This window comes from Branchiostoma lanceolatum, chromosome 13, assembly GCF_035083965.1.
Source record: "Branchiostoma lanceolatum isolate klBraLanc5 chromosome 13, klBraLanc5.hap2, whole genome shotgun sequence".
NCBI lineage: Eukaryota > Metazoa > Chordata > Leptocardii > Amphioxiformes > Branchiostomatidae > Branchiostoma > Branchiostoma lanceolatum.
This window is the reverse complement of record NC_089734.1, coordinates 8,400,077-8,425,954: the sequence shown is the minus strand read 5'-3', so window position 1 is coordinate 8,425,954 and position 25,878 is coordinate 8,400,077. Positions and strand designations below refer to the sequence as shown.

The 25,878-nt window shown below is 39.8% G+C and overlaps 2 protein-coding genes across 16 annotated transcripts in view; one reads left to right on the top strand and one right to left on the bottom strand.

Moving 5' to 3' along the window:
- Positions 1 to 22,145, top strand: part of LOC136447401 (tyrosine-protein phosphatase non-receptor type 4-like) — a 53,031-nt gene extending 30,886 nt beyond the window's left edge. For 11 of the 15 annotated variants that reach the window (XM_066446311.1, XM_066446310.1, XM_066446304.1 and 8 more), the window contains 14 exons: positions 1,259 to 1,376; positions 1,924 to 2,010; positions 2,369 to 2,440; positions 8,502 to 8,658; positions 9,450 to 9,518; positions 14,482 to 14,642; positions 15,153 to 15,243; positions 15,460 to 15,521; positions 16,116 to 16,262; positions 16,681 to 16,809; positions 17,599 to 17,747; positions 18,030 to 18,165; positions 18,474 to 18,519; positions 18,804 to 22,145. In XM_066446311.1, the coding sequence (XP_066302408.1) occupies positions 1,259 to 1,376; positions 1,924 to 2,010; positions 2,369 to 2,440; positions 8,502 to 8,658; positions 9,450 to 9,518; positions 14,482 to 14,642; positions 15,153 to 15,243; positions 15,460 to 15,521; positions 16,116 to 16,262; positions 16,681 to 16,809; positions 17,599 to 17,747; positions 18,030 to 18,165; positions 18,474 to 18,519; positions 18,804 to 18,856 (1,477 nt within the window). In that variant the 3' untranslated portion in view covers positions 18,857 to 22,145. The remainder of the gene's footprint in view (positions 1 to 1,258; positions 1,377 to 1,923; positions 2,011 to 2,368; positions 2,441 to 8,501; positions 8,659 to 9,449; positions 9,519 to 14,481; positions 14,643 to 15,152; positions 15,244 to 15,459; positions 15,522 to 16,115; positions 16,263 to 16,680; positions 16,810 to 17,598; positions 17,748 to 18,029; positions 18,166 to 18,473; positions 18,520 to 18,803) is intronic. The other 4 variants (XM_066446308.1, XM_066446312.1, XM_066446298.1 and 1 more) reach the window with 3 other exon arrangements.
- LOC136447403 (transmembrane protein 177-like) lies at positions 21,793 to 25,803 on the bottom strand. Its single transcript, XM_066446313.1, has 2 exons — positions 25,749 to 25,803; positions 21,793 to 23,277 (listed from the first exon to the last, which is right to left on the bottom strand). Exon 2 carries the CDS (start codon positions 23,267 to 23,269, stop codon positions 22,340 to 22,342), a length of 930 nt encoding a protein of 309 aa, XP_066302410.1. The 5' UTR covers positions 23,270 to 23,277; positions 25,749 to 25,803; the 3' UTR covers positions 21,793 to 22,339.
- Between the last annotated feature and the right edge of the window lie 75 nt (positions 25,804 to 25,878).

The window sequence follows — 25,878 nt, the reverse complement described above, 5'->3', positions numbered from 1 at the left end:
TGAATGGAATACTCTTGACACAACTGACTCTAGTGTTTTAGTCAAGAATCACTTTGACATTCAGACAAGCATCTTGAGCTTTGCTTCCAATTATATTGAACACTATGACAAAATGGATGCTGATAGCTACAAATATTCACATGGTGCTTTAAATACAACAAGCATTTGAATATGTTGCAGTGTGTACCTCAGGTATATGAATATATTCAATTGTTATTTGTCTTCCTGCAAAAGAGTCAGACAAAAATATCCAGAAGTACAATTTTCACTTAGACTGTCAGACGCTTTTCCTGGAAAAATCCTCCCTACAATAGAAGTGTTGAAAATTGTATGATGTGGCCCAGTATACACTAATGCATGACTTGAGATGGTAGCATTTCATTTGCAGGGCTTTTTCTAAATGGGGCAACAAGGGTGCTGCGCCCCATGTGCCCCCTTACCCTGGGAAGCAGATCCTCTGACAAGCATACAATTCTGATTGACCAGGGATGCTACTAGGTCTTCAACTGTGACCTGTCTGACAGTAATTTTGCCTCTAAGGAAGCCCTAGAATGCTCCATTTCAACTTAAAATTCCCTAAAACTCCACACATTGCAAGGGACCAAGCATTAGTTATATATTCTGATGTTGACCCCTGGACATGCCTACATCTCGACCTCTATGAAAAGCGGCCCTGATGGCCGAATGGAGCATATTTCGAGACTAAATAAAGGCACAAACAACCCCCCCCCCCCACCTTGTACACTGTTGCTCCCTCACAGTGCTCCTCCCAGCAATGTTTTCTTAGAAAGACCTGTTATTGCATATATGTATGTGTAAAGCACCAGCAGCTCTGTGCCTCAGAGGGCAGCGACCCTGGCGACCTTTACACACATGAAACGTAACGTGTGACTGCTACAAATTGCGGCCTCATTATTGATTAGTCTGAGGGCGGTTGGGATTATTTCTGTGCGGCTAGTCACGTACCAGGTGCTGAGAATCTGTTTTTCTTCACACAAACAAGGCAGACGTAAATGTTTTGTGATTGATGTTTTGTTCATCAACCACAAGCTACTGTAGTATGCTACACCTCATCTTACCTTTGAGAATGTAAGTCCTTGTCTTTCAAAGGCTTCCTTTGCATATTTTGCAGGCTTTTGAGCAAAAAAATGCACAACTAGAAGATATAACAATACTTAGTGTTTAGGCATGACATCGCTGCAGATTGGTAATGTGTAGCTGTAATACTAATGTATGTTTTTCCGATGTTATGTTCCAGTGAGGGGGGGTTCTCTCCAGACTACATTACGCGGGGGAAACAGTTCAAGGCCTACAGTGAAGATGGTAGCTTCACAGAGAAGTCGTACGAAGTCCTTCCATCTTACAATGAACAGTTGGTAAGTCCCGGCCTTGTCTGATATATGTACTACGTATCCATTGTGGAAATATATAAGATAGTGTGCGCAACAGAATCATGTATAATTCATATTCATTGTAATACGCTATAATATTTCTGTCATAATGATGTTGCATTTGCAGTATTTTTGGTAGCATACAGATCACAGGGCAAAGGGTGAAAAAATTACTCATTATTGGCTTAATTCTGCTGTTTACTTCCTTTAAGCCCCTGTCACATAATCATTGAGCTTTGGCCATATTTGTTGATTTCCAGAAGTCAACAGAAGGTCATGCATGTTTTTTGCCTGAAAATGTACCCTTATCATGTTTAACTGGGCTTTGTGATCTGTGAACATTAGCCGATCCCGAAAAACTGCACGATAATCAAAAGAATACCGGGCGTATTACTGCCGAAAATGTCATTTTGAGCTTGCAGACTCTTTGGCTGATTGATTTTCACACTCTATGTCAGGAGCTTTAGGATTGTGATCCTTGATTTATACATTGCACATATATATATTAAGAAAATAATTTTGTTTTGCCCAGCCCAATGGGAACCTGGTAGCAGACAACAGTATTGTTCTCATCAGGATGAAGCCAGACGAACACGGACGATTTGGCTTCAATGTTAAGGTACACACTTGTACATTTATTGATAGAGAAAACTTCTTTCTGTTTTGATCTGGATAAGGATTAGAATGATAATTACCTGAGGGTATACTATAGGTGACTACATAGCAATAGTAATGCTGGTAGTGGCATTTATTGTAATCTTGTCTTCCTACCTTGCTGTCTGTTTTTGTTTTTGTTTGTTTAAACCTCTGTCTATTCATGGTTGCTCAAATCAGCCTGCAGGCCGCTTATCTTATACCCTACATTTGTCTCAGTCAGACTCTTAATTCCTTAAAAACAGCAATGAATAATTAGAATTTGTTGTCCTTTTCCTACCATTATCTGTATGTACAAAAGTCCTACTTTTGATGTTTTTTAGGGTGGAGCCGACCAGAATATGCCTATCATTGTGTCAAGAGTTGCTCCCAGCACTCCAGTAAGTAACGCAAATGTAAATATTTCAATATTCTTGATTACAAACATCTAGAAATGTCGTAAGAATATGCTAGTGCAGTGTGTAAAGCATCTCTGACTGTGACCGTAATACAGTCTGTATCTAACAGTAATTCTAGAGACTACCCTAAGAGTAATTTATTTGTGAGTCCAAAGGCCTTCTCATTTATAAGATGATCCTGCTGCAATTCTTTTTTGCAAAACAGCTGAATGGTTTTGCCCTCAAAGATGAAAGATCTCACAATATACTTGGTGTCCATTTATTTGGCAATACCCGCTCACTGTATTTCAGTATATAGAGTATATTTGCACTCGATGTATGTATTGTCTGCCAGGTAAAATTGAATTCTTCTATGTAATTATTCATTCATCAAAATGTAGATTTATAGGTCTGACTTTCCCAGGCTCAAACAAGCACAGTGGTAGCTGTGATGTCATATGCAACAGTCTTACATACATGACACACCAAGAACATTCTCTCTCTCACACACACACACACACACACACACACAAACACTCACACAATCAAACATACACACACACACACACACACACACACACACACACACACACACACACACACACACACACACACACACACACACACACAAATGATAGTTTTCATGATAGGGCATTTTCTTAGGTTTATGCAGATTCTGTGACCCTAAATTTGTTGGTGTTATTGTCCTTATGTTATCTATTTGTTGCCTGTTGGATACATTTGTATGTTAGGCTACAGCAGGTTTGAAATGGGCACCATTTTGCTCGTCCATTGCAGGAAATATACAACTCAGCAATGGTGTCATCTTTTAGACATCTATACCTGGTCCAGTTGATAATGAAATTTGAACTCATAGGATTTTGCAAAGCAATATTAGCCACTGAATGTTTTACCTGCACTGCTGCCATGGCAACAGGAATGCTCATTTACATATCTGACTAAACATAACTAAAAATATTGTGTGGGTCAACCAGAGGTTTAATTTATCAGTTTGAAGTGGAGCTTAGATTTTTCTTCACAAATGGTGATGGTATAGAAATCAATGTGCAAAACAAATAGAATCCAGCACTCTGCTTGACTGTAACATTACATGTAGATTTGGGGAATCTTGAAACCAAAATAGGTTACTTATTAGTCTGGATCTCAGACCTAGAAATACTGTTGGCTTCATGTCTTATTCAACAAAAAGGGTTATCTTCTTTTTCCAGTGACGGTTATTTTTAGGGCGTGGTGACTAACATTTTCAAAAAGATTTTTTATTGTTTTAGAGGCTGATTGAATTGAGACTCACAGAGTTATGTAAGTTTAGATTTCAGGCCCTTCTTGTTTGTAAAGAATTTGATAATTACTTAATCCTGCAGACAAAGAAGCACCTTTAAATCACAGAATATACACCTGAAGCTTATGTCTTTCATGATAATCAAATCCTGAGTGGGTAATAATTATGTTTTCTCTTCTCGTTGTGTAACAGTGATCATTACTTGTACAAACATGTACCTTTGCTGTTTATACCCCTAGGCTAGATTAGGATGTTTAGTTTTGTTTAGAATGGTTTGCTAATGCACAGTGTAAAAAAGAAATGTACATTGATCAATTGGGTGTATCTACTTTTTAGTTGCTTTAGATTTGGGTAGCAATCATGCACAGTAAATGCAGAAATGTTGGTGGTGGCTTCATGTTCGCAGTTTTCACGGCGACCGTCTCGCAGCGAACTTAAAACCACGGTGAACATTTTTGTCCAATACTGTAGCAGTATGTGACTATATTGCTGCCTCAAACTTAAAACACAGCAAACACTCCAATTTCCTCTTAGTGCAAAATAAAAACAACACGAATTTAAATGCATTTACAGTATTTCTGAAAAGTTTACACAATTTCATCCATGTAGAAAGGGGAGTGATTGCCTGCTGTTGAATAGCCTCTAAAGTGATGTGCTTTTAACTCATTATAGCAGGGCTGGTGTTTCATGTGAGCCACATTTACCCTAATTACATTAGCCTAATCACCTGGATAAATGTTGTGCCTGTTCAGATTACCTTTTGTCTTTCCAGCTAAGTGCGGCAATAGGTAGGCCAGTGTCTGCCCTTTCACTGATAACGTATCTTCGGTCTGAAGCTTTGTATTCAAATTTTGTTTATACAATGCTGCTTGGAGAGTACCTCACGCAATGTCTTGGGTCTCATACTTCTTTTAATGTTTCTTTTGAATATTGTAGAAAAATGGCTCATCTTTATAAGTTCAGGGTAGAGTTATGAACGTTATTTTAGTTTGTCTAGCCATTCTATTCAATAGTAGGCATTCTAAACCAGGAGATTTTTAGATTTGTATATATCCATTGATTTATATTTGTATATATCCATACATGCTCTAGCTATAATGTTATTTTTAGCAAACAGTAACTGTAAAGTTTTTAAGTTAAATATTTCCTGTATCACATATTCCTGCAATGTAAATATTAATTGTAGGAAGATTCCTCTTTACAGGAGAAAACAAAAGTGTTTGGTGCATTACCTTAATGATAGGATGAGTGTTCTCATTGCCCTTGACATAATGGTATGCCTACCTAAGTGGTAATACCCTCAGCACTTCCCCACTTAGTTACAGTGGTAAAGGCCATCAAATAGGTGAAAAACCAATCAGTGGTACAAATTTGACAGGACTGTTTTGGGCAGTTTTGCATCAGAAGGTACATGTAGATCGGAGAGGAGGCATGTTACAGCGTCCAACTTCGTTGGTCTAAAAGTCTGCGTCAGATTTTTCTTGGGAAGAAGGAAACTGTTGCTGTGATACACATAGTGGTCTCTTCGGTGAACCTAGAGAACAGCTCTTCTTCATAATTTCCACATTTGCAGAGGAGTTTCTATTCTAACTAACCGCTGCTGCTGATGTAACAAGGAGCATTGGCAGACATTGAGCTGGAGTAGTGCAGATCCTTCCGGACCAGGGCGCTGTGTACACAGTCGTTGTTTGAACACTCGTGCTGCGTAACCAAACTTTCCCCGCTGTTTACACCAGTCTGAATCCTGTTGAATCATCTGTCGTGACCTGCACAAGTGGGCCAAGCATTTCATCAGCATCACAGTTAGCTGAAGTCATCCTATACAACGTCTAGCTTCTTCTTCGTAGGAGCTGGAGTTTGGTGCTGTGAGTGGTGGAAGCCATATAGAAGAAGAACATATTGTCCGTTGATGCAGAAACAATCACACTGGCAAACCAGAAGTAGGGGCTGTGTGACAAAGGATTGGAAGACATTTGTTTCTTTGGAATCACCGTACTCACTGCATATAAACTCTTCAGAAAGACTCTAGTTTTCTATTCATCCCGATCACTAGCACTGTGCACTAGTGACTGATATTGTTTGTGAAATTGTAGCTGTGGTATCTGTATTTTCTCCTATCAGCTTGGATAGGACTTCTAATGATAATAGATTTTAATCACCAGATTGAAAAGTTGCAGGCCTTCTTGGAAAGATCCCTGAGGGTGTAAAAGAGAAAGCATAGAAAGCTGAGGCAGCAGTGTAACACGCTTATTACTCAGGTTACACCTGATTAAACAGGTGTGTAGAAGTTGTGTATGAACAAAAAACGGTGTTGATAGTTTCTGAGCCAAACTTCAAAGCCTCTGTCATTTGCTATAGCATTCAAAACAGGCCATGTTTTGATCTGCGTAAGGGAGGGGTACGTTGCGGAGAAACCAGAACCCACAAAGGAGTCTAGGTTAGTGGGATTAGCCAAACAAAAGGAAGAAGACTTCAGTACTAAACAGGTCTTCTCCCGTGGTAAACGTCCACATTATCTAATTGGTGGCCTCCAGTATATTAAGTTGTAAGGTTCCCTATCAAGTCATCTTGTTGTCTTTCTGGTCATATTGTTTTTGTGTTTGGAGAACGAGAGAGAAGGGATATAATTGTGGTTGATATATTTCACTATCACCGTTTTGAGGAAGAGAATTCAAAGGTCCAACAAGGTAGGAGCTTCTTCTGTTGTCCTGTGAAATTGCATTAGTCCTTTCACGATGACAAAGTACCAGTTGTTGACATCCTCCAAGCCTACTCTGTACTACTATCTAGACGTACTAGTCGACAAATACTTCCTAATCATACTCCTGTTCATGTGTTTCGCGCACTACGCAGCCGTCTTCGCCATGGCTGCTCTAGGCGTGTTGCACGAAAAGCTGCTGCTCGCCGTGTATTTCTTTGATGTGGCGTTCATAACATCATTGATGGTGTACTGGGCATATTTCAAATCCACCCGAACCAATACCCTAGCACCAGGTACAACAATGTGAGGGATACAAAGTACAGAGAGTGAAAATGATGATTGAAAAAATGACAGTAGATATGAAAATGAAATGAAAATGGAGGTGTACCAGTTGGCCACAGTGGTTTGATGTCAAAATTACTTGCAAATGCAATATTACATTTTATTATCCCTCCTATGTTGCTATTGATCAGCAAAGATGTAATTTTGATGTTTGTTTGAGTATAGACAGATTCAGCTTGTGATATGCAGGTACATGTACCGAACAATGTTGTAAATCAGCTTTGTTGAAAATTGTCTCCAAATGTAGTCCAAAATGTTGCTTGTTACATGTGCTGTATGAATATGCAGGATGTTGTATCAATTACAGTCCCCCTGTGCGTCAATAAATAATATATACCCACACATAGATACGTCAATGCTCGACTGTCTGACGTCTTTGAGCGAGTATACAGTGTGTAGTTGGGAAAGTTATTGTCCATGGCAACAATAGAGAAATGTAGACTGCTCACATTAGAACATTTGAAGTAGCAATTTGTGACATTTTCATTTCTGACTTCTGCTGGAGAGAGCAAATTAAAATATCGTCTTTGTGCTGCAACCAAGGCTTTGGTGACGTCTGTGTGATATAACCATTGATGCATATATAGTCATCATATCATGTGTGTGAAAAGATTTGACTGGGAGCAAGATTAGACTGCAAGCTGGCGGGTTTATGTAAAGCAAGTGTCTGTGCTGTTGTATCCTCAATTGTCAGCGAGGGTGCTACAGTTTTGGTTACCCTGGGAAGCGGTTGCCATAGTAAGAATATCAACCGGCCTTTCCAGAAAATTGGTGAGATTAGAGCAGAAATTACACAGCTCAGCTGATATCATCTGACGGGCGATCGTGTTGCTAGGGAGCTTGTGAAGGTAGAGGCAATGGTTGGTCGTGCGATGGGCTTTTCTGTCTCCAAACCCTGTCCGCAACCTGTGAAGTCCAGTTACCCCCGCGACCGTTACTGGAGCCAGCGTTCTCAGTGTCTGCAACTTGCAGGCCCGTACGACGAGCCGACGGAAACGAGCGATGAAAGCGTGAGTACGGCTCGTCCACAGTTGCAGTGAACACTTGTCGTCAGGGGGCGGCCATGTTGTATCATAGCCGTTCTGCTAAAACAGTTGATCAGAGAGGTTTCTGTGTAATTTTGGTGAACTGTACACCAGGAGGATTGCTAAATGATAATTGTGAGTCTGATACTGCAATCTAGAGATCAATACGGCAAATATCAGTTAGACCACTATTGTCATGGGGACATTATAGCTTATAGTTATAGCAAACACAAGGTATATGTATATGCCAGGCCATACAAAATGTCTGAGTGAAGATACATGTATCTTCAACATTTTATTTCAGAACAAGGGTCATGTAGGGTTTTGGATACTTTTAGTTCAACCTTTTATTTTTTCCTGAATGCCTTAGCCATAAGCACTAGAAGGATATTTCAGTGTCTGTAGCAAATTAGTACAGTAACTACAGTGAGTGTATCATATCATACAGTATTCATATGATAAAGGTTATGAAAGGTGTAGTATACAGGTTTAAGATAAGATATATTTGACACTCAAGGTACTGATAACACTACCAAGAGCTCACACAAATACATGTACATGCTTCTGTCTCAAATACAACTCGTACTCTGTCACAACAGCACTGATATACACCTGTATGTACACATGTCAACATGTATTTTTGTATCAGCACACCGCAGCAGTTTTCCCAATGACATGTTTTAGACGTGTTTTTTACGCTGTGTTTTCCAGGCGGACAAATGTGTCCCGCGGCTGAACGAGGGGGACCAGGTTCTCCTGATCAACGGTCGCGACGTTTCGCAGCACACGCACGAACAGGTGGTGATGTTCATCCGCTCCACGCGGGAGTCCCACACGGGCGAGCTGGAGCTGACCGTCAGACCAAACGGTGAGGAAAATACAAACTGGGAACGATGAATTATGGTCAAGTCTTTGCACCTTTGAAACAATCTTTTTGCGTAGAAATTGCACAGTTTTATTAACACTATTTTCCTCAGTTAAACTGAGGAAAATACAAACTGGGAACGATGAATATGGTCATTATACATGCCTTGGCACCTCTGTGTAGGAATTGTTTAATCAACACTAGTCTTGTTGCTTATGATATGAAGTAATCTTTGAGGAATTCACATGACAGATAAATCAAATAAAAACACAGCTGGAGTTAACCATCAGACCAAACGGTGAGGAAAATGCAAACTGGGAACGATAAATCATGGTCAAGTCTTTGCACCTTTGAAACAGAATTTCTTTGTGTGGAAACAATATGAGTTTTAGTGACATTTATCTCTAAGTAAAAATGATATAAGTAATCTTTGAGGAATTCACATAACAGTAAAATGAAACACAGCTTCATTACAAATTTGCATAATTGTCACGTTTTTAATGTAGTTATGATATTCATAATGAAGCTATGTAAATTTCCCGGATTCAGCAAAATGACAGTTCAATTTTTGCATTGATGGATGGCATTAAATAAAAGGGAGGGCAGTTGTTTATGATTAAGATAAGAATAACAAACTTCATTTGTTTAGAGGTCATGTGACCGTGAGTGTCGTCTGTGTCTCTCTGAATATCTGTCTCCTTTATTGCTCTGTTTCTACCATTCCTAATTTTGTTGCCATCCCTCTATCTCTCCCTCTCCCCTTCCTTTCTTCTGTCTGTTTTTGTGGACCCTAGCTGATGACTGTAACAACGGGTGTGAGTGTCCGGAAGAAGAAGAATTTGTAAATCACTGGCTTGATCATGGTAAGGACCCCCCTTGCAAAAGTGGGCCATTCCAAAATAATCACTTTATGTAAAGCTTGCATGTACAGCACTCTGCATGTATAATTCCAATATAAAAAAAATCAACAACACAAATTGAAAACTTAGATCGCATTCTTGTTAGATAGACTTGTTCAAACTGTCTTGGACGTTTGAACCTTTATTCTTTTTCTTTGTTGAAAGCACTAAATGATCTATTTTGGAAATTGCTATAAAGGAGGCTGATCAAGATCCTCTGTGAGCCCTCTCCACCCACCATGGATACAGTAACTGTCACATAATTCACTTTCAGCTCCCCCTTCCAACTCTGCAAAAAGAGTATTGAGCACCATTTTAACAATGGTGATATCATTCCATCTCACTATCCTACTCTGTCTCCACTGTCTTCTTCTTTCCATATGATGTCACACAACATCTGATCCACATCCTATTTACTTTGTGATGTCACTGACCAACCTTGACTCACTTCTCTCATGCTAGTTCTTCTGTGTCCCTCCAAAACATTAGTCTAAAAAGCAAGACAACCACAAGAAATCAGATTTACCTCATGAAATGTTGTACTTCATTTTTTGCGTTTCGGTGCTTTCGCACCGAAACGCAATGTCCTGGCTTTTACCTTCAAGCATGCATGCTTGGTTCAACACTGTGTCGCACACAATAAGACCTTATATGGCAATACGTTCTCAAATCCTTGTATAGCCGTTGCCTTATATGGCAAGAGAGCAGGAAAAGGCAGGCACGCCAGATTTGCATGTGACACAGGACGGCGACCGCATGTAAATGCTACAACTGTTCGGAAATATCATTGCATTGTGGTTTCGGACTTTAATATCCTGAAAAATGACCATATTACATCTATTCCACAAGATTGCAGAAGAAAAAAAATGATTTCGTCAAGAAAACGAGCAAAAATCGGCATAAATGATACCATATAGTGAGGTTATAGCATTACGTCCAGAGTAAATAGTTATGTACCGCAGCTTGGCCGATCTGGCAACGCCAAGCACTTCGGACCCAGAAGATCCGGGTTCGTCTCCGTGCATGGATTTTTTTTTTCTTTTTAGATATTGAATATCAAAAATATATATTGATATTATATTAATCTATCAATATCATATTTATGAATATCATTTTTTTCATTAATAAATAAAGAAATATTTTATATTTGTTATTTTTAAATATTCATTTAATATATACAAGGCCTTTGTCTTATGAACAGGACTTCATAGATTCCAAACCCGGCATTCGAATTTTTCTGTTCATTGTAATGGAAAATACCGTGCAGCGGCTCCTATGCGCGGTAAGATGATTCTTGCAAAACACTCGCCACTAAACTTCTATCCCCGATGTAAACAGAGGCTCTTGATGTTGTTTGCAAAACAGCGATTCTTTGTTACAGTAGCAAATGCTCCATTGTTCAGTATCGACTTCATTCAGACAACACGGACGTGGAAAGTGGCGCCCCTCGGCACAAAACTATGGGAATTTTCATATGGGAGTTCGCTTCAGCGGGAGTTTTGTTTTTGTTTTGACGGATAAAACGCGAAAACCCACGCCGCTTTCGGCACACTTCCGGGTTCATTGATCGCTAAAATTACGCAAAAGCCACCATCAATCGGCAAATAAATGTATGCTTTCCCGAAAACATCTTTTGGTTTTACATTTTCTTCACCATAATGTTGCTATGTAGTCGATAAAACCGCGTTTTTATTGCGTTTTCATGTGTAACATTTCAGACAAAGAAAAAACTTAGACCGCGATTCTGCTGCCCCATGATGCACTTCGTCTGCAATATTCCCGCCTTCAGCTGCAGCAATAACCAATCAGAGACGCGTAATGCGATCATGTGATGATGATTACGTAACACGCGAAATGCATCTTGGGGCAGCAGGATTTGAACAATATGGCGGCGGGTGATCGAAAATGAAATGATTTCGTCAATGCAACGCTGTATTTTGCGGCATAAATGCCGAGAGACGAACTTTTATTTTTATCTCAAAATGCGTTTTACACGTTTGTCTTTGACTAGCCCGGTAGAAATCAAGCGGATCGTCGTCTGGTCCTTCAATATCAAGGGAGTTTGTCAGATATCCTGGCGCGAGGTTCTCAGCAGCGTGACGTTTAAACTTCAAAACGTTTTACTCAAAATTTGAGCGGAGTAGAGGGTTAAGTGTTGACCCCAAATAATGGTAATGTTTTCCCGAAAATTCCTTGAAAATGGAACGATTAAGAAAGACACCAGGACTTCATAGCGTGCCGAATACCGGGGCGTGGTCACATCTTGGAGACGCGCCGAGCGACAGCGGCAGATGGGGGGTGCGCACTTTATTAAGGTTTTTCTGTGAAGTATCTCAGCTGGCGTGATTGGGGTTGCGGTGAAGCCCAAATCGGGGGTGCGCACTTTATTTGGGGTGCGTCCTTTATTAGAAGAAATACGGTAGCTGTTGATTTGTTTGACATTTGGTAGTCATTTTAGATAGAACCTTAGCTGTTATGAACTTCTATTTCACTTAATTACCATAGTGCTGATGATTCAATGGTGCTTTTTCAAATTTTATGTTTTATTGCGTGCCATGTACATAATTACATTGATAGCTTTTATAATGAGCCTATTATACATTTTACAAATAAGCACAAGTTGTAGGCCAAGACCAGCTTTTTCAAAAGCACTTAAGTTAAGTGACGTAACTTCAAAATTGCTTTCCCCAATCTGCCTTTCTCTATTAAAACAGTACTCATTTCCCAAAATGACAATTTTTCTTATAGACTGAACAGCCCTTGAGTGACTTCCTCTGGCAGATTTTACTTCAAGTAAAGGGAAAAGACAATTCACACTTATAAACGTAGCCGAAACGCCAGCTTTTTTTAAAAGCTCTTGTTTTATTCCAACAAAAAAACTTGTCCCAGCCAGTTTTAAACTTTGATTCTTTTAAATATTTGCATTCCATTGTTAATTTTTTGTGTGTAAGATCCTAGTACAACGTTGGAAAGTTGAGTTTTCCTGTGTCCTTAAACTTTATTTTTTAAATATTTTCACTCCATTCTTAATTTTTGTGTATTCTGTGTAAGATCCCAGTACAACGTTGGAAAGTTGAGTTTTCCTGTGTCCTTAAACTTTATTTTTTAAATATTTTCACTCCATTCTTAATTTTTGTGTATTCTGTGTAAGATCCCAGTATAACGTTGGAAAGTTGAGTTTTCCTGTGTCCTTAAACTTTATTTTTTAAATATTTTCACTCCATTCTTAATTTTTGTGTATTCTGTGTAAGATCCCAGTATAACGTTGGAAAGTTGAGTTTTCCTGTGTCCTTAAACTTTATTTTTTAAATATTTTCACTCCATTCTTAATTTTTGTGTATTCTGTGTAAGATACCAGTATAACGTGGGAAAGTTGAGTTTTCCTGTGTCCGCCTGAGTTTCCTACGTATCTCCCCTCGTCCACACCACCCCCTCTCTGTGATGTGGTTCTTCACTTCCTTCCTCTCAGACAGCTGTGACCAGTAGATCAGGAAAAACCCCTCCCGTCCCTCTCCTCTCCTCTCGCTTCTCCCCATTCCACCAAAGTCCGCGCACCCTCTGTCCAGCTGCTGGTCGTGCGTAGCTGTTTCCAGTATTTTCCTCCTGTCAGGGGCAGAGTTTGGGTTCCCATGGTACGGGGTGGAAACAATGTGTGCTGCCATGTTAGGTAACACTGCACCCTGTATGTCACTTTCTATCTTTATTTCTTTTCTGTTGTTCTTTTCTTGATTTTAACCAGTTATTTTATTTACCAGGGAGGGAGTAATGAGATGATTTTTGTTGATATCGTTTTATGGCTACATCTTGTAGAAGATATCGCTTTATGGCTACATCTTGTCCTTGTAGAAAGGCCTGTTTTTGTTTGCATTTCTGTATGTCCCTTTCTGTATGATTATGTATGAAAATGTTGCAAAGAAATCAAACTGATATCGTAGAGTGCTACTTTACAATCTAATGACCGTATGCTGATGCCCAGTCATTTGTATTTCACTATTGCTGAATCTATTATTTGAAGTCTTGTTGATTCCAACATTTTCTAGATCTAATGTCTGAATTTTTTTAATTCAGACACCTGTGTTTCATTACTTAACAACAGGGCATTGTCTTCCATGTTCTTTGTTTGTCAATGCCAGTATGGCTGTTTTGTTTTCAGACCTTCCTTTGTTGATACCATGCTTAGTGAGAAAACAAAAGTAGTCATTGGACTTGGCTGACTCTGGAAGCTGTTTGTTTTTCCTTTGTATTTTAATTTCCTTGGCAACTTTGTTTTAAAAAGATATCAGATTGCTCAAAGGAAACAGGAACTTCGGCCCTCCTTCCGTTGTTCATAGAAAAAGAATGATTCATGTTCACTACTTGTTCTAGTCTTGTAAGGTTCTTTTACTTAGAGCAAATGACATTTCATCCAAGAGTTTTGAATTGTATCAACAGCTGACTTACCACCGCATGGAATTACTGGCCAGGAAAATCTTGCTTGCATGTGTGTAATTACATTGATCAGTATTCTCTGTGCCATTGATTCTAATGCACATGAGTGATCATAATTACTGTTCCTATGTGATACCAGCACATGATGAAAGTTAGACTTTTGGATCAACAGAAGAAAACTGTTATTTTGATGGCCACTCCTATAGCCTTCTCCATATGACTGATTGTGCATTTAAGTTTGCGTGGTTTATATTTCGCGCTAAGGCAAAATGGAGTGTTCGCGGTGGTTTTAAGTTTGCTGCATCGCTATAGTCACATACTGCTACGATATTGGACAAAAATGTTCGTGTGGTTTTAATTTCATAAAACCACCGCAAACATTTCTGCATTTACAGTATTACTGTGTTTCCTTGCTATGTGCAGTTTCTTCATAACCCATAGTATACATGTAGGCAACAGCACTCCTTAATAACAGTTGTGTTTTCTCCCTGTGCTGTAGTGTACATCCCTGATGGAGTTGAAGAAGAGCCAGACTTTATGTACACCCCAGATAACCTGAACCCCCCGCGACCTCCCATCACATCCGACGACGCCCTGAAGGAGTCCATGGTACTGATAGAGGAGGGGCTGAAAACTGGTGCATCACTCTTACAGTTTGATGTGAGTAAAAGCCTCAAGTGTCAAACCTCTGCACGTAAGAGAACCCAATGCACTTAACGAGAAGAGTAGGGGTGACCCAGTAAGCTTGGCTAAATACATAAGCCGTAGCAAAGCCGCAATTCACTACTAGCTAACCAAAAAGCATCATGCTTCGTCCTTAGTTTGAGCTTCCACCGCATTACCTTTAAACTACATTTATACAGAAATATCATCCAACACATTTGTTGGAATGAGGTGTTTAAAGAGGAAAACTTGATGTAATTATACTTCGGAATCTTTTAAGCACCATACAAAAAGATCGTAAAACACGTTTGTAGAAGTAAGTTGTGCCAAAAAAGTTTGGTCAACCAAATAAATCGCAGGATAAGAATACAGCCTTACTCAAGTTACTAGAATTAAAAGGTATTTACTTCTGTCACTTTCCCCAGTGAAGTCATTGCTCTATACATTGCTCAAAATGTATTGTCTCTTTGTTGTGAAGTGACACGGTATGTTTGTGTCTTCCTGCAGCAATTGTTTAGGAAGAAGCCTGGTATGACCTGTAATGCCTCCAGAATACCTGAGAACATCTGTAAAAATAGGTATCGAGACATCTCGCCATGTGAGTATACTGTTCATGTGTGAAGTGTAGTCTCTCTCTGTGGTGCATTGCATGTACATTTGTAGTTTGAAATTTACGTTCGTCTCATGTCTGTACAGTAGTTCATACACAACTGTCATCTTGTAAACCTCTGACCCTGATGAAATTGTACAAGAGATATAGTTTGCTGTTGTCCTAACTTCATGAAGATTGAGTGATGTTTCTTGTTGTCTACAGATGATGAGACGAGAGTCATGATACAGGGTCCCCAAGACTACATCAACGCCAACTCTGTAAATGTGAGTCTGTGATGTCAGCTTCTTGTCATTAGAAAGACAGTGTGCTGCCTTGGTAACACTTGTGTGTAGTGCTATGCTAAAATTTCAATAGATAGATATCACAGATAATTGCTTCTCTATCAAGGTTTGTATCTGAAAATTACCCTTTCCTTTCATATTCCTGACAGCCCCCTGACCTTTTTAGATAAAGTATTCCTGAAAATGTGTTCATGATGACTTGTCCCTTGCACTTGTTGTGTTACACTCAAATTTCAATATAGATATTATAGATAATTGCTTTCTATCAAGGTCTATATCTTACAATCATCCCCTTTCCTTTCATATTCCTTACTGCCCCCGATCTATTTAGATAAAGTTGCCCTGAAAATGTGTTCATAATGACTTGCCCCTTGCGTTTGTTCAGATGGAGATCCCTCCGAATTGGTATAGTGAACCGGTATGTTTGATAAAGTAAACCCGAAAATGTGTTAATGATGACTTGTCCCTTGCGTATGTTTAGATGGAGATCCCGAGGATGGGTATAGTGAACCGGTATGTTTGATAAAGTAAACCCGAAAATGTTTTAATGATGACTTGTCCCTTGCGTATGTTTAGATGGAGATCCCGAGGATGGGTATAGTGAACCGGTATGTGGCAGCACAGGGGCCGCTGCCCAACACTAGTGGGGACTTCTGGCAGATGTGCTGGGAACAGCAGTGTACGCTCATCTGTATGCTGACGACACAAGTGGAGAGGGGAAGGGTGAGTACTGAGTAGTGTTGATGGCATTCTCTTGTATGTTTGCTTTTTTGAGAAAGATATGCACAGTAATGCCTCCTAGCAGATCTGCTGGGAACAGCAGCATATGCTCATCTGTATGCTAACAATACTTGAGGAGAGGGGAAGGGTGTGCATTGTGCTGTTACCTGTATGTGTGTGCTTGCCTTGGGTTGAGAATCTGGATTTGAATCTGAACTTAAAATCTGAATCTCAGAGTAGGAAACATGCAACAATGCCTCCTTGCAAATGTCGCTTGAATTGCACTGTATCTTCACTTTGACGCAAATTTGGAAGCAATGATTATTCTACCAGCAATTGGCTGTACTATACTACTGACTGTGGTACATTGTCGTCAACAATGATGGACTGCCTGTTTAAAGCTTCCCCTTTCTGTTTGCAGGTGAAGTGCCACCAGTACTGGCCAGATCTGCACCAGACCATCCAGTTTGGCGGGCTCCAGATCTGTTGTGTTACGGAGGAGACCACGCCCTCCTTTGCCTTTAGAGACTTCAGTATGATCAACCTTAATGTGAGTAACATTACAGGATGATAAACATTAGAATTTAAGATTTAAAAAAAGAGTTACCAGTGCATTTTGTGCCAGTACCACCATCCTTTAGAAACCCAACAGTTGTACTGTAGTATTAAATGCAGTATCTGTATGCAACTTTATCCTCCTGTCACCTACAGATTTCCACTACATTGTTACTTATCTAAAACCAGTAATTTTTTCAAGGATTGAAAAGGATTCCAGACCTTTATATTGCAAAATAATCTAGTCCCAAGCAGCTTTATTTCAAACTACAAATTTGTAGCGTGTGGAGGACACTGCGCTGCCTTGCAGGAGCTTTGCATTCTCTCAGTTTTATCTACCTGAATTCCTGAAAACTGATGGAATAAGAGGGTAGCATATGTTTAGACATGATAACATCTGCCTGTATTGTAATCCTGTCCTTCCGTGTTCTTCCCAGACTGATGAGGGCAGGAGGGTGGTAGAGATGCAGTAGGAGCAGGAGCTCTCCAGGCTTTATCTCATTGAATTCTTCTAACAGATGGAATAGGAGGGTAGCATATGTTTAGACATGACTACACCCCATCCCACCTGCCTGTATTGTAACCCTGTCCTCCCATGTTGTTGGATGAGGAGAGGAGAGTGGTGCAGATACAGTAGGAGCAGGAGCTTTGCATTCTCCAGGCTTTATCTCCTTGAATTCTTCTAACTGATGGAATAGGAGGGTAGCATTTGTTTAGACATTATAACACCCCCCTCCCAGCTGTCTGTATTGTAACCCTGTCCTCCCATGTTGTTCCCATGCAGACTGATGAGGAGAGGAGAGTGGTGCAGATGCAGTACCTGGCCTGGCCAGACCACGGCGTTCCTGACGACTCCACGGAGTTCCTGGACTTCGTGTTCAGGGTCAGGCAGCAGAGAGTCGGCATGGTGGAGCCAACCATGGTGCACTGCAGGTAAGCTGTACCTTTGTTTAGCATGAAAGTTCATCTGTGTTGGTAGAAGTACAAGGTATCTGGCATGTATGACCCGCTACTGTGATCACGTGTCGCTGACGTCACGTTGCAGTAGCCGGGTTCATTTCATGAACAGGGTTGATGGAGTCAACCGAAAATTTGGGGTAAGTCCCAATTTCTCTTACAGTTTTGGACGAAAAGTTTAGTCTTGTTAATACTGTACCTTTGTTTATTGTATATGTTAGTCTGACAACATTGTTCCATTTCCTCTATCCCCCCCAGTGCTGGGATTGGAAGGACGGGCGTGCTCATCACCATGGAGACGGCCATGTGTCTGATCGAGTGCAATGAGCCGGTGTACCCTCTAGACATCGTCAGAACCATGAGGGAACAGAGAGCCATGATGATACAGACTCCTGTAAGACATACACCTTTTTCTCACACCCTAATGAAACATTTATATTATTACAGGATCCTGGAGTTTTTAGAAGAAATATTGCATTCATATGTGTTAATAGTTTCATTAGATTGGTAATAAAAAGACTCTTTGTACACAATCAAGTGATTTATTCATTTATTTTAGTCACCAATCTCAGGGCAATTCTGACTGATTTACATTGCACTGCTGAACAGATGCAGTTAGCTAGATACTAGTACATTTATTTGGTTGTGATGTGTTTGTACACAATGTCATATAAATGAAAGAGCTTTCTTCATACCTTTCAGGCACAGTACAAGTTTGTATGCGAAGCAATCCTGAGAGTATTCAAAGGTAAGTTTTGCACTGAACCCCTGTACAACAGCACCGTCTAGTGATGGATAGCAGTACTGCAGAATTATCCATCCATTACAACATGGAAACTTACGATTGTGCCAACTTTTCTTTGTTGTTTGTGAATTTTCTTGAATTATTAAGTGAGGCGTTTCCTGTGGAATTAGAAAAAAGTTAACGATTCTTCATTTATCTTGTTTCTGAGCTGTAGAATTCAAATGATCTGATCTGAATAGAAAACATTAACTTGAGAAAACATTAACTTGTTTTATCATTTTCCACAGAGGGAATCGTGAAACCACTGGCTGAGTTCAAGTCTCCGTTCAACCACAAGTGACATCATGCTCCCCTCAGTTCCTCTCCACGTTCCTTTGGCGATCCTACCCACATCATACGGAGATGATCCCTTCAAGTTGTACATATTTTTAATCAAGACATTTAATCTATGCATTTTTTGGTCACAAGATCCTACTGTATGTAGGGGAGTAACAAGTTTCATGCTTACGTAGCAGGTTTTGTGGAAAAATGGAAGAACTGTATCAATTATGTAGCAAATCTTATGGTAATTTCTAGCCACAATTGTACTCTTACTTCGTCTCACTTCTTTTGAGCAACATTTGTTCGAAGTTACAAGATGAAAAGTCATGGTAGTGTTCTAATTATCGTGGTGACAGTGGATCATTCCTAGGGGATGCTTCATGTGATTTCAGGCAAAAATGTTCAGTCTTATAATCAATGAATCCCAGAGAGACTGGACTGAACTTGGGGATTTTATTCTGAACAAATCAAAGTTTGAAGCACAGGCCTCTTCCTTGAATTCAGAAACACTGGGTAAAATTTGTGATGTGCTTTCTCTTCTTCGATCACCATGACATTATGGTTGGTCACCTTTGGAGACTTGGCCTGCTCAAATCTAATGTTGCAATTGTGACACAAATCAGAAATGCGCCTGAGCAATTTTTCAAATTGCATTAGTTTAAAGCTTGGGCAACATTCACTGAATATTCTTCAGTGTACTTTCCTTTGATTCAATTTGTACATATTTTTGTATCATTTGTTGGCATTCCAGTAGAGTTTTAGGTACTTAGAGACAACGGCTGCTTCATGTGGTAAACAAGCGAGTAGGGTTACTTAGCTGCTAGCACTGTCAGATGATCACATCTGTACATGTTACTGCATTAGTCTGATTTCATGAGGAAAAGGAGGAGACAGCTACAATTATATTTTGTAACAGTTGAACACATAATGTCAAATGCTTCCATGCGAGAGGGTTGCAAGCGGTGACATTCAAATGAGTACACTGCAAAACTGACATGCATACATGTACATCGATTATATGTGATAGACCGGTTATTCTTAAGTGCAAAGCATTACAAGTTCGGTTTTCAATTCATTTCAGTAGGCTTAGTTGTATTATTTTACACCCCATTCATACAATTGTGTTTTGGAACTAATTTTTGTTTATGCTTGTGTGCCTTTGTTCTGTTGTACTACACAAAAAATATTTCACATTTCTACATCATATTTTCTTGTTATCTTTGGAGTACACCCTTACAGTACACAGTTGAAGTTGTATATGGTTGCTTTAGATTCTAGTTTTGTTACAGTTTTGTTACAGTTAAAAACAAGGACAATGCTGTGCTTTGTTTGTATCTATCTATCCCTTCTATGTTACATGATAGTTATAATGTGCAGTGGAAGATTAAGTAAACTTTACTTTGGGAACGGTTAGAGTTCAGCTGCTGGTCAGTTAGACACATGCAATTGTAGAGAATTAATTTTTCCCGCTAGTATGTTTGAATAGAAACTGTGAGTGCATCAACGGGATACTGGTACCTGCTTGATATGCGCATAATGATCACATTCCGGAAAAGTTATTGAAGTCAACCCAGGATATTTGATGCACTTATCACTGGAAACCCTTGAGTCACTTAAAACACTCTATAACTAGTATAAGGGGAGAAATTTGAGAATTAAGCGAGTTGTCATTTCCAAGGACGTTTTTCAGATTTTAAGATCAGTGACTGTTTTGTGCTAATTGGAACAATATTTAATTCCTGTAGCTTCTGTAAAATACTGCAGCGAATTTTACTTGCAGATTCTGAAAGTTATTGCAGAGTCAAAGGCCTTCATGGCGTCCCTATGGTGATTTACAATGATTGATACATGATGTTTTTGAAAAGGATTTCTGAGTAAGTCAGAGATCTACAATGTAGATGTAGTTTTCATGCCTTGTATTTTCTATCAACTGACAGCCCATAACGGCCATTTTCACTGAAAACGTTGTTCACATTTTTAAGTATCACAGCAAGACTCAAACATTTTACCCTCATATAAGGATGAAGCAATTTTTAATGCCAGCATTGCTCGATACTATTAAACATAAGAGAAACTGTACGTGTGCGTTTGCAAACATCGGGTGCCATATGTAAAGATACCATTTATTGTCTGTAAGTGTAAGGTACTGTAGACTAAGTGTAGTGACTGAGTTGAAGACCATGACATTTTACGTACCCTTCTGGAGTGCACGATTTCTACAGTAGTTGCCTTTCTCTGATCTATTTGTTCCCTATGAGAGTGTAGATAATCCAAAATGGTTGCTAAATATAGCACTGTGTCAGTTACATGTACATGTACATATCGTATGATGTCCACATGCCTGTATTTTGTGTATTTGCTGTTGTGCAGTTCATAGCTAGAAATGCCTCTCAGTCTACAGATTATACCACAGGGTGTTCTTTTTAGACCCTTTTTTTTGTAGAGAAGGAAAAGTTGTAGAACAAGTGTTTACAAGGAAGTACTTCAGATGAAGACGCAAGCTCAAGTGTGCCATGGACAGTCCTAAGTGATTCATATAGGACTGCAAAATGTCAAGTACTTTCCCAAGGTACACCTACATTGTATGTAAAGGTCTTTGTAGGAGACAACTTAAGTGTTGGCCCTTGTACACCCTAGGGACAAGTCATTAAAGCAAGGGGGATGTTATGTGAAAAAAACATGGTTTGTTAAAAGTTTGCTGTAACAGGGAACAAATGTGCTAAATCATCTCCCCTACTAGCATGTATTCAGCCCCTTTGTACAGTATGTTTGGTATCTAGATGATGGGATACGAAATATTGGCAAAAAAGTGTGAATATTTTGAAGAAAATGATAATCATATTTTGTGTGTTTTCTGTGGTGACATCCTAGATTTGTAGATGACAAAAAATTCATATTATGTCTCCATTCAGCTTGTACTGGTACTATTCCCCATGATCAAACACATTACCAGCATTATGTTTCTAAGAGTTTCAACCATTTATGTACACCAAAACTTAAGACACAAGCAGGAACAAGTTCTATTTGACAGTGGCCACTTCTCGGCCATAGGAATACCTTTTACACAGATTCACATTCCTTTCAACAATAGTGGTTGACAGCGTAGTGCTACATACATGTACGAATGGTGCAAGCTTTGTGGAATGTACCAGGACTCTAGCCTTGTACCTATAGCCATAGTCTCGCTGGCTCTATGCGTCAGTGTCTTATTGTGGTTTTTAATACACAAAGACGATGTAGACAACAAAGAAATGATCCATGTGCTTTCGTGGTGACCAAAATTCATAGTAAAATAACATACGCTTAAACCTTTTTTTGTCTGTGTCTTCCTTACTTGTCCTCGACATAACTGGATAACTTAGCTATGTAGCATTTAAGTATCATGCAGAATACACTTGTCAATCAAACTACGAGTCTTTGCATAGAACATCTATCAGCAATATATTCATCAAACAAGTATTGACCAACATGTCACAAAATCATTGTTGAAAGCATGAAACTCCTAAGCAAAATCAAAGTAGTGTATTTCCGCCACTTTCCTCCTCCTGTCTGTTAGCTGTGGGTGTTTCATGTAGAACATGCTCTTGGGTCGTACATTCCCATAAGGTGTGTACATCTTCTGGCCCTCCTTGCCAAGTAGCACCCTTAATGCCTGATTTCTCAATAGGAGTTTGTCGTAGAATTCCATCCCTCCCTGTGCGTATTCCCTGCCTAGTTTTGCACACATCTTGTCTGCCCTGTGGTCGAAGTAGTGCTCCATTGTGTCTGACAGAAGGTAGTATACTGCCAACCCTATTACTCCACCTAGGACATTCAGCGCCACCCTGAAACGAAACGGGATCTGGAACAAGCCAAGGAGTTGTTTGCTGTACAGGATACCTGCGTATGTTCCCACGAGACAGACTGGCGGTAGGGTAGACAGGTACAGGGCGGCATTACTCTTCACGAGGGCGAGTTCCCTTCCGATTGCGAACTTCTGTGCAGAGTCGCTGAACACGAGAGAGTCGCAGAATTGCTTTCCTTCCTCTGATGTGAAATCAAGCAGCTTTCCAGAAACTGTGATCTGTTTGTTCTGGACATCCTCTTTGGTGGTGTTCATGAAATAGCTGGGTACACCCAGAATAGCGCCCCCTGGCAGCCACGACAGACCTGCACTGAAGGGATCGTAGAATCCATACACTGGGAAAACCTTGAATTTCCCAACATCCTTCACTCCAAATTTCCCAGAAACCTCCTGGAAGAGGTTTCCATGATGCCGTGGGAGTTGGACGGGTCCATCTTGGTCCCAGAGCTGATAGACTGTTGGGTAGTACCATTGAGGTGCGATGTGGGGAGCCAGTTTGATGGTAAACACCCCCACAGCAGAGGCACCCAGTAGTATGTGCCGATACTTGGTCACGAAATGTTGCAGGAGTTGTAGCCTTGATGCCATCTTGGTACCTGCTGAGGAAGCACAGATGTCAATCATTGCTGTTTCTTGTCAAGGAAGGCATTTTGAACATTGACTTTCTCTTTTTAACACTTCCATTGTTACTTACAATAATAGACATTTTTCTATATTCATATATTAACTCTATCTATATTTGCCCTCTATCAATATGTAGCAGTAAATATTAGTGTACTGCCACTTACATTAGTAACTTAAGTTTTTCATGCCTTATAAACATCTGGGAAGAGTAGGAGGTCGAAGGGTCCACAACTTTGGCTAGCCAGGTAGCCAATCTTAATTGCTTGCTTGATTCTGTCAGTATATAGTACTGTAAATGCAGAAATGTTCACGGTGGTTTTTATGTTTGCGGTGAACTCTCTACGGCGAACTTAAAACCACTACAAAAAGCCGTTCCATTGTGTGATTGTAGCGCTACTAACACGAACTCAAAACCACCGCGAAAACTCCATTTTCTCCCTACCGCAAAATTAAATCCCCACGACCCTTTCCTGCATTTACAGTATGACTATCTTGATAATGCTAGGTGTATATATGACATCATCTACATGATGAGTGCCCCTCCCCCTCCTGTAGTGCCACAGGACAGGATACATCTGTGTTTACCCTGAGGACTGTTATGACTCACACCTTCTCAGGTAACACACAGGAAATGAAACAGAAGATATCACTTACTCACACCTGGAAGGTGTTAAGACACTGCATCCTACTCCAGATAAAAATCTTAAAGTGAGATTATTGTTATGATTACCTACAACCACACAAAAAGAGAAAGTTGAATCATTATAAACTTTACCTTGCAATTCAACATCAAGAAACAATTCATGGCCATGTTGGGCATTCTTTTTCTTTATTTTGCAGAGCAAATTTTCAACAATCTTTATAATCATATGTTACAACAAAAGGATGAACAATCTTGTAATAGATAGATCCCGGAAACTGCATGACTACAGGTAGGAAATTATCATGACCCTGAGGTCAGGAGCTGATTGTTGACTTCATGCCTTAAGACAAACTACAGAAAACCTGACAACTGTACAAGGTCAATCACCTAAAGACACCCCTGACTTAAGTTACTGTCTGAGACATAGAGGCTATTGTGTCAGAACAACAACCAGGCAAGCCAGAACGGAAGTCTTGTGTACCAAAGGAAACATTTGTAACATAGAAGTTTGAGTGTGTATTGTTTAATCCATGACCAGTTGCTCAATCCACATGCAGGTTAAAGTTTCTGAAACTTTTTTTCAATGTGCAGACAACTTCAAGTTGAAGATTATGAGGGGGAGAAATAATTCAGAGAAATGTACACAGCGGTGAGGTAATGTCTGTTTCTGTCTGACAGAGAACACAAGGTCACTGATGTTTGGACTGAACGTACACCAGCATGCCATGCCATGTGTATGTCTGTCTAGGCTCCTACTTGGTACAACCTTACAACTGTCCTGTCACTTTCTCAACAGTTGGGCCTGTTAGATGTCAGCTCCTAAAACTGCAGCAAAGGTTTGCGAACACCTTTAATAAATTACTTTTCGTCCGACAGGATGGAAAGGAGAAGAAGAAGAAGTTTCAGAATGACCAAAGTGCAATTTATTTCCCCCAATTCTTTATTACAAAATTAATCAATCAATTAGTAGATTACAACTTCCAATCTGAGAATTCCGTAAAAAAGTTATTTAAAAAAATCAGTTTATGGTTTGCATCCTATCCCAGCTCTCAAGCCAAGGCGTGTCTGTCAATAAAGTTTCCCCTTACAAGTATGTTTGATGAAGTCAGGAAGGATATCTCTAGATTTCCATGAAATCTAACCTACCCATATCTAATCTGTATTCACATCCTTTGGTTAGTAAAGTTTATCTTGGAGTTAACACACATCCAACTTCCTGATTTAGTGATTACGTCAGATATATTTTGTTCCTAAGGTTTATCATTAAGTAGTAGAAATCCCCTCAACTTTACAGCAGATCTTTTATGTCCTAAACTGAACCTGAACGAGCTAACGTTACTTTATATCTACTACTGTACTATCTACTCAAGCCACATCCGACTTGTTCTTGAACAAGTGTCCTGCAAATTTTGCAAGGTATGTGCCATGTAAATTTTGAGAAGAGTAGAGTAGACGAACTATCTGGTTTAATTAGTTAAAGATTTATAGTTCGTATGGATCGTATACGCAGTGGCACTAAATGGATTTGTAGTTTGCAAACGTAGCTATTCAAGAAGTCCACAATATGTCAACGACAAATGTTTGACACACCAACAAGAAGTTTGGAGCCCCCTGACCAGACATGTTTGCCCCCCTCCCACCCCGGCAGAGTTAGGTGTGAGTCGAGGTAACTCAAGGCAGAAACGTTAAACAACAAACAGGATACGAATCACGGTTACGCCGTTTGTCATGGCAAAACACTCATTATCTCCCGTTCGCACGCGTAACCGCAAATAATGACAGAAGCACAAAGGAACGCACCCGTCTGACGCGCTTTTCCTGTGGGGGGAATTCCTCCAGACGGCTTCCCCGTGACGTAAAGGGTAATACTAATATGTCAAGAAATAGGGGTACTATTATCTATTAATGGACAAAGAAATACTAGATTTAC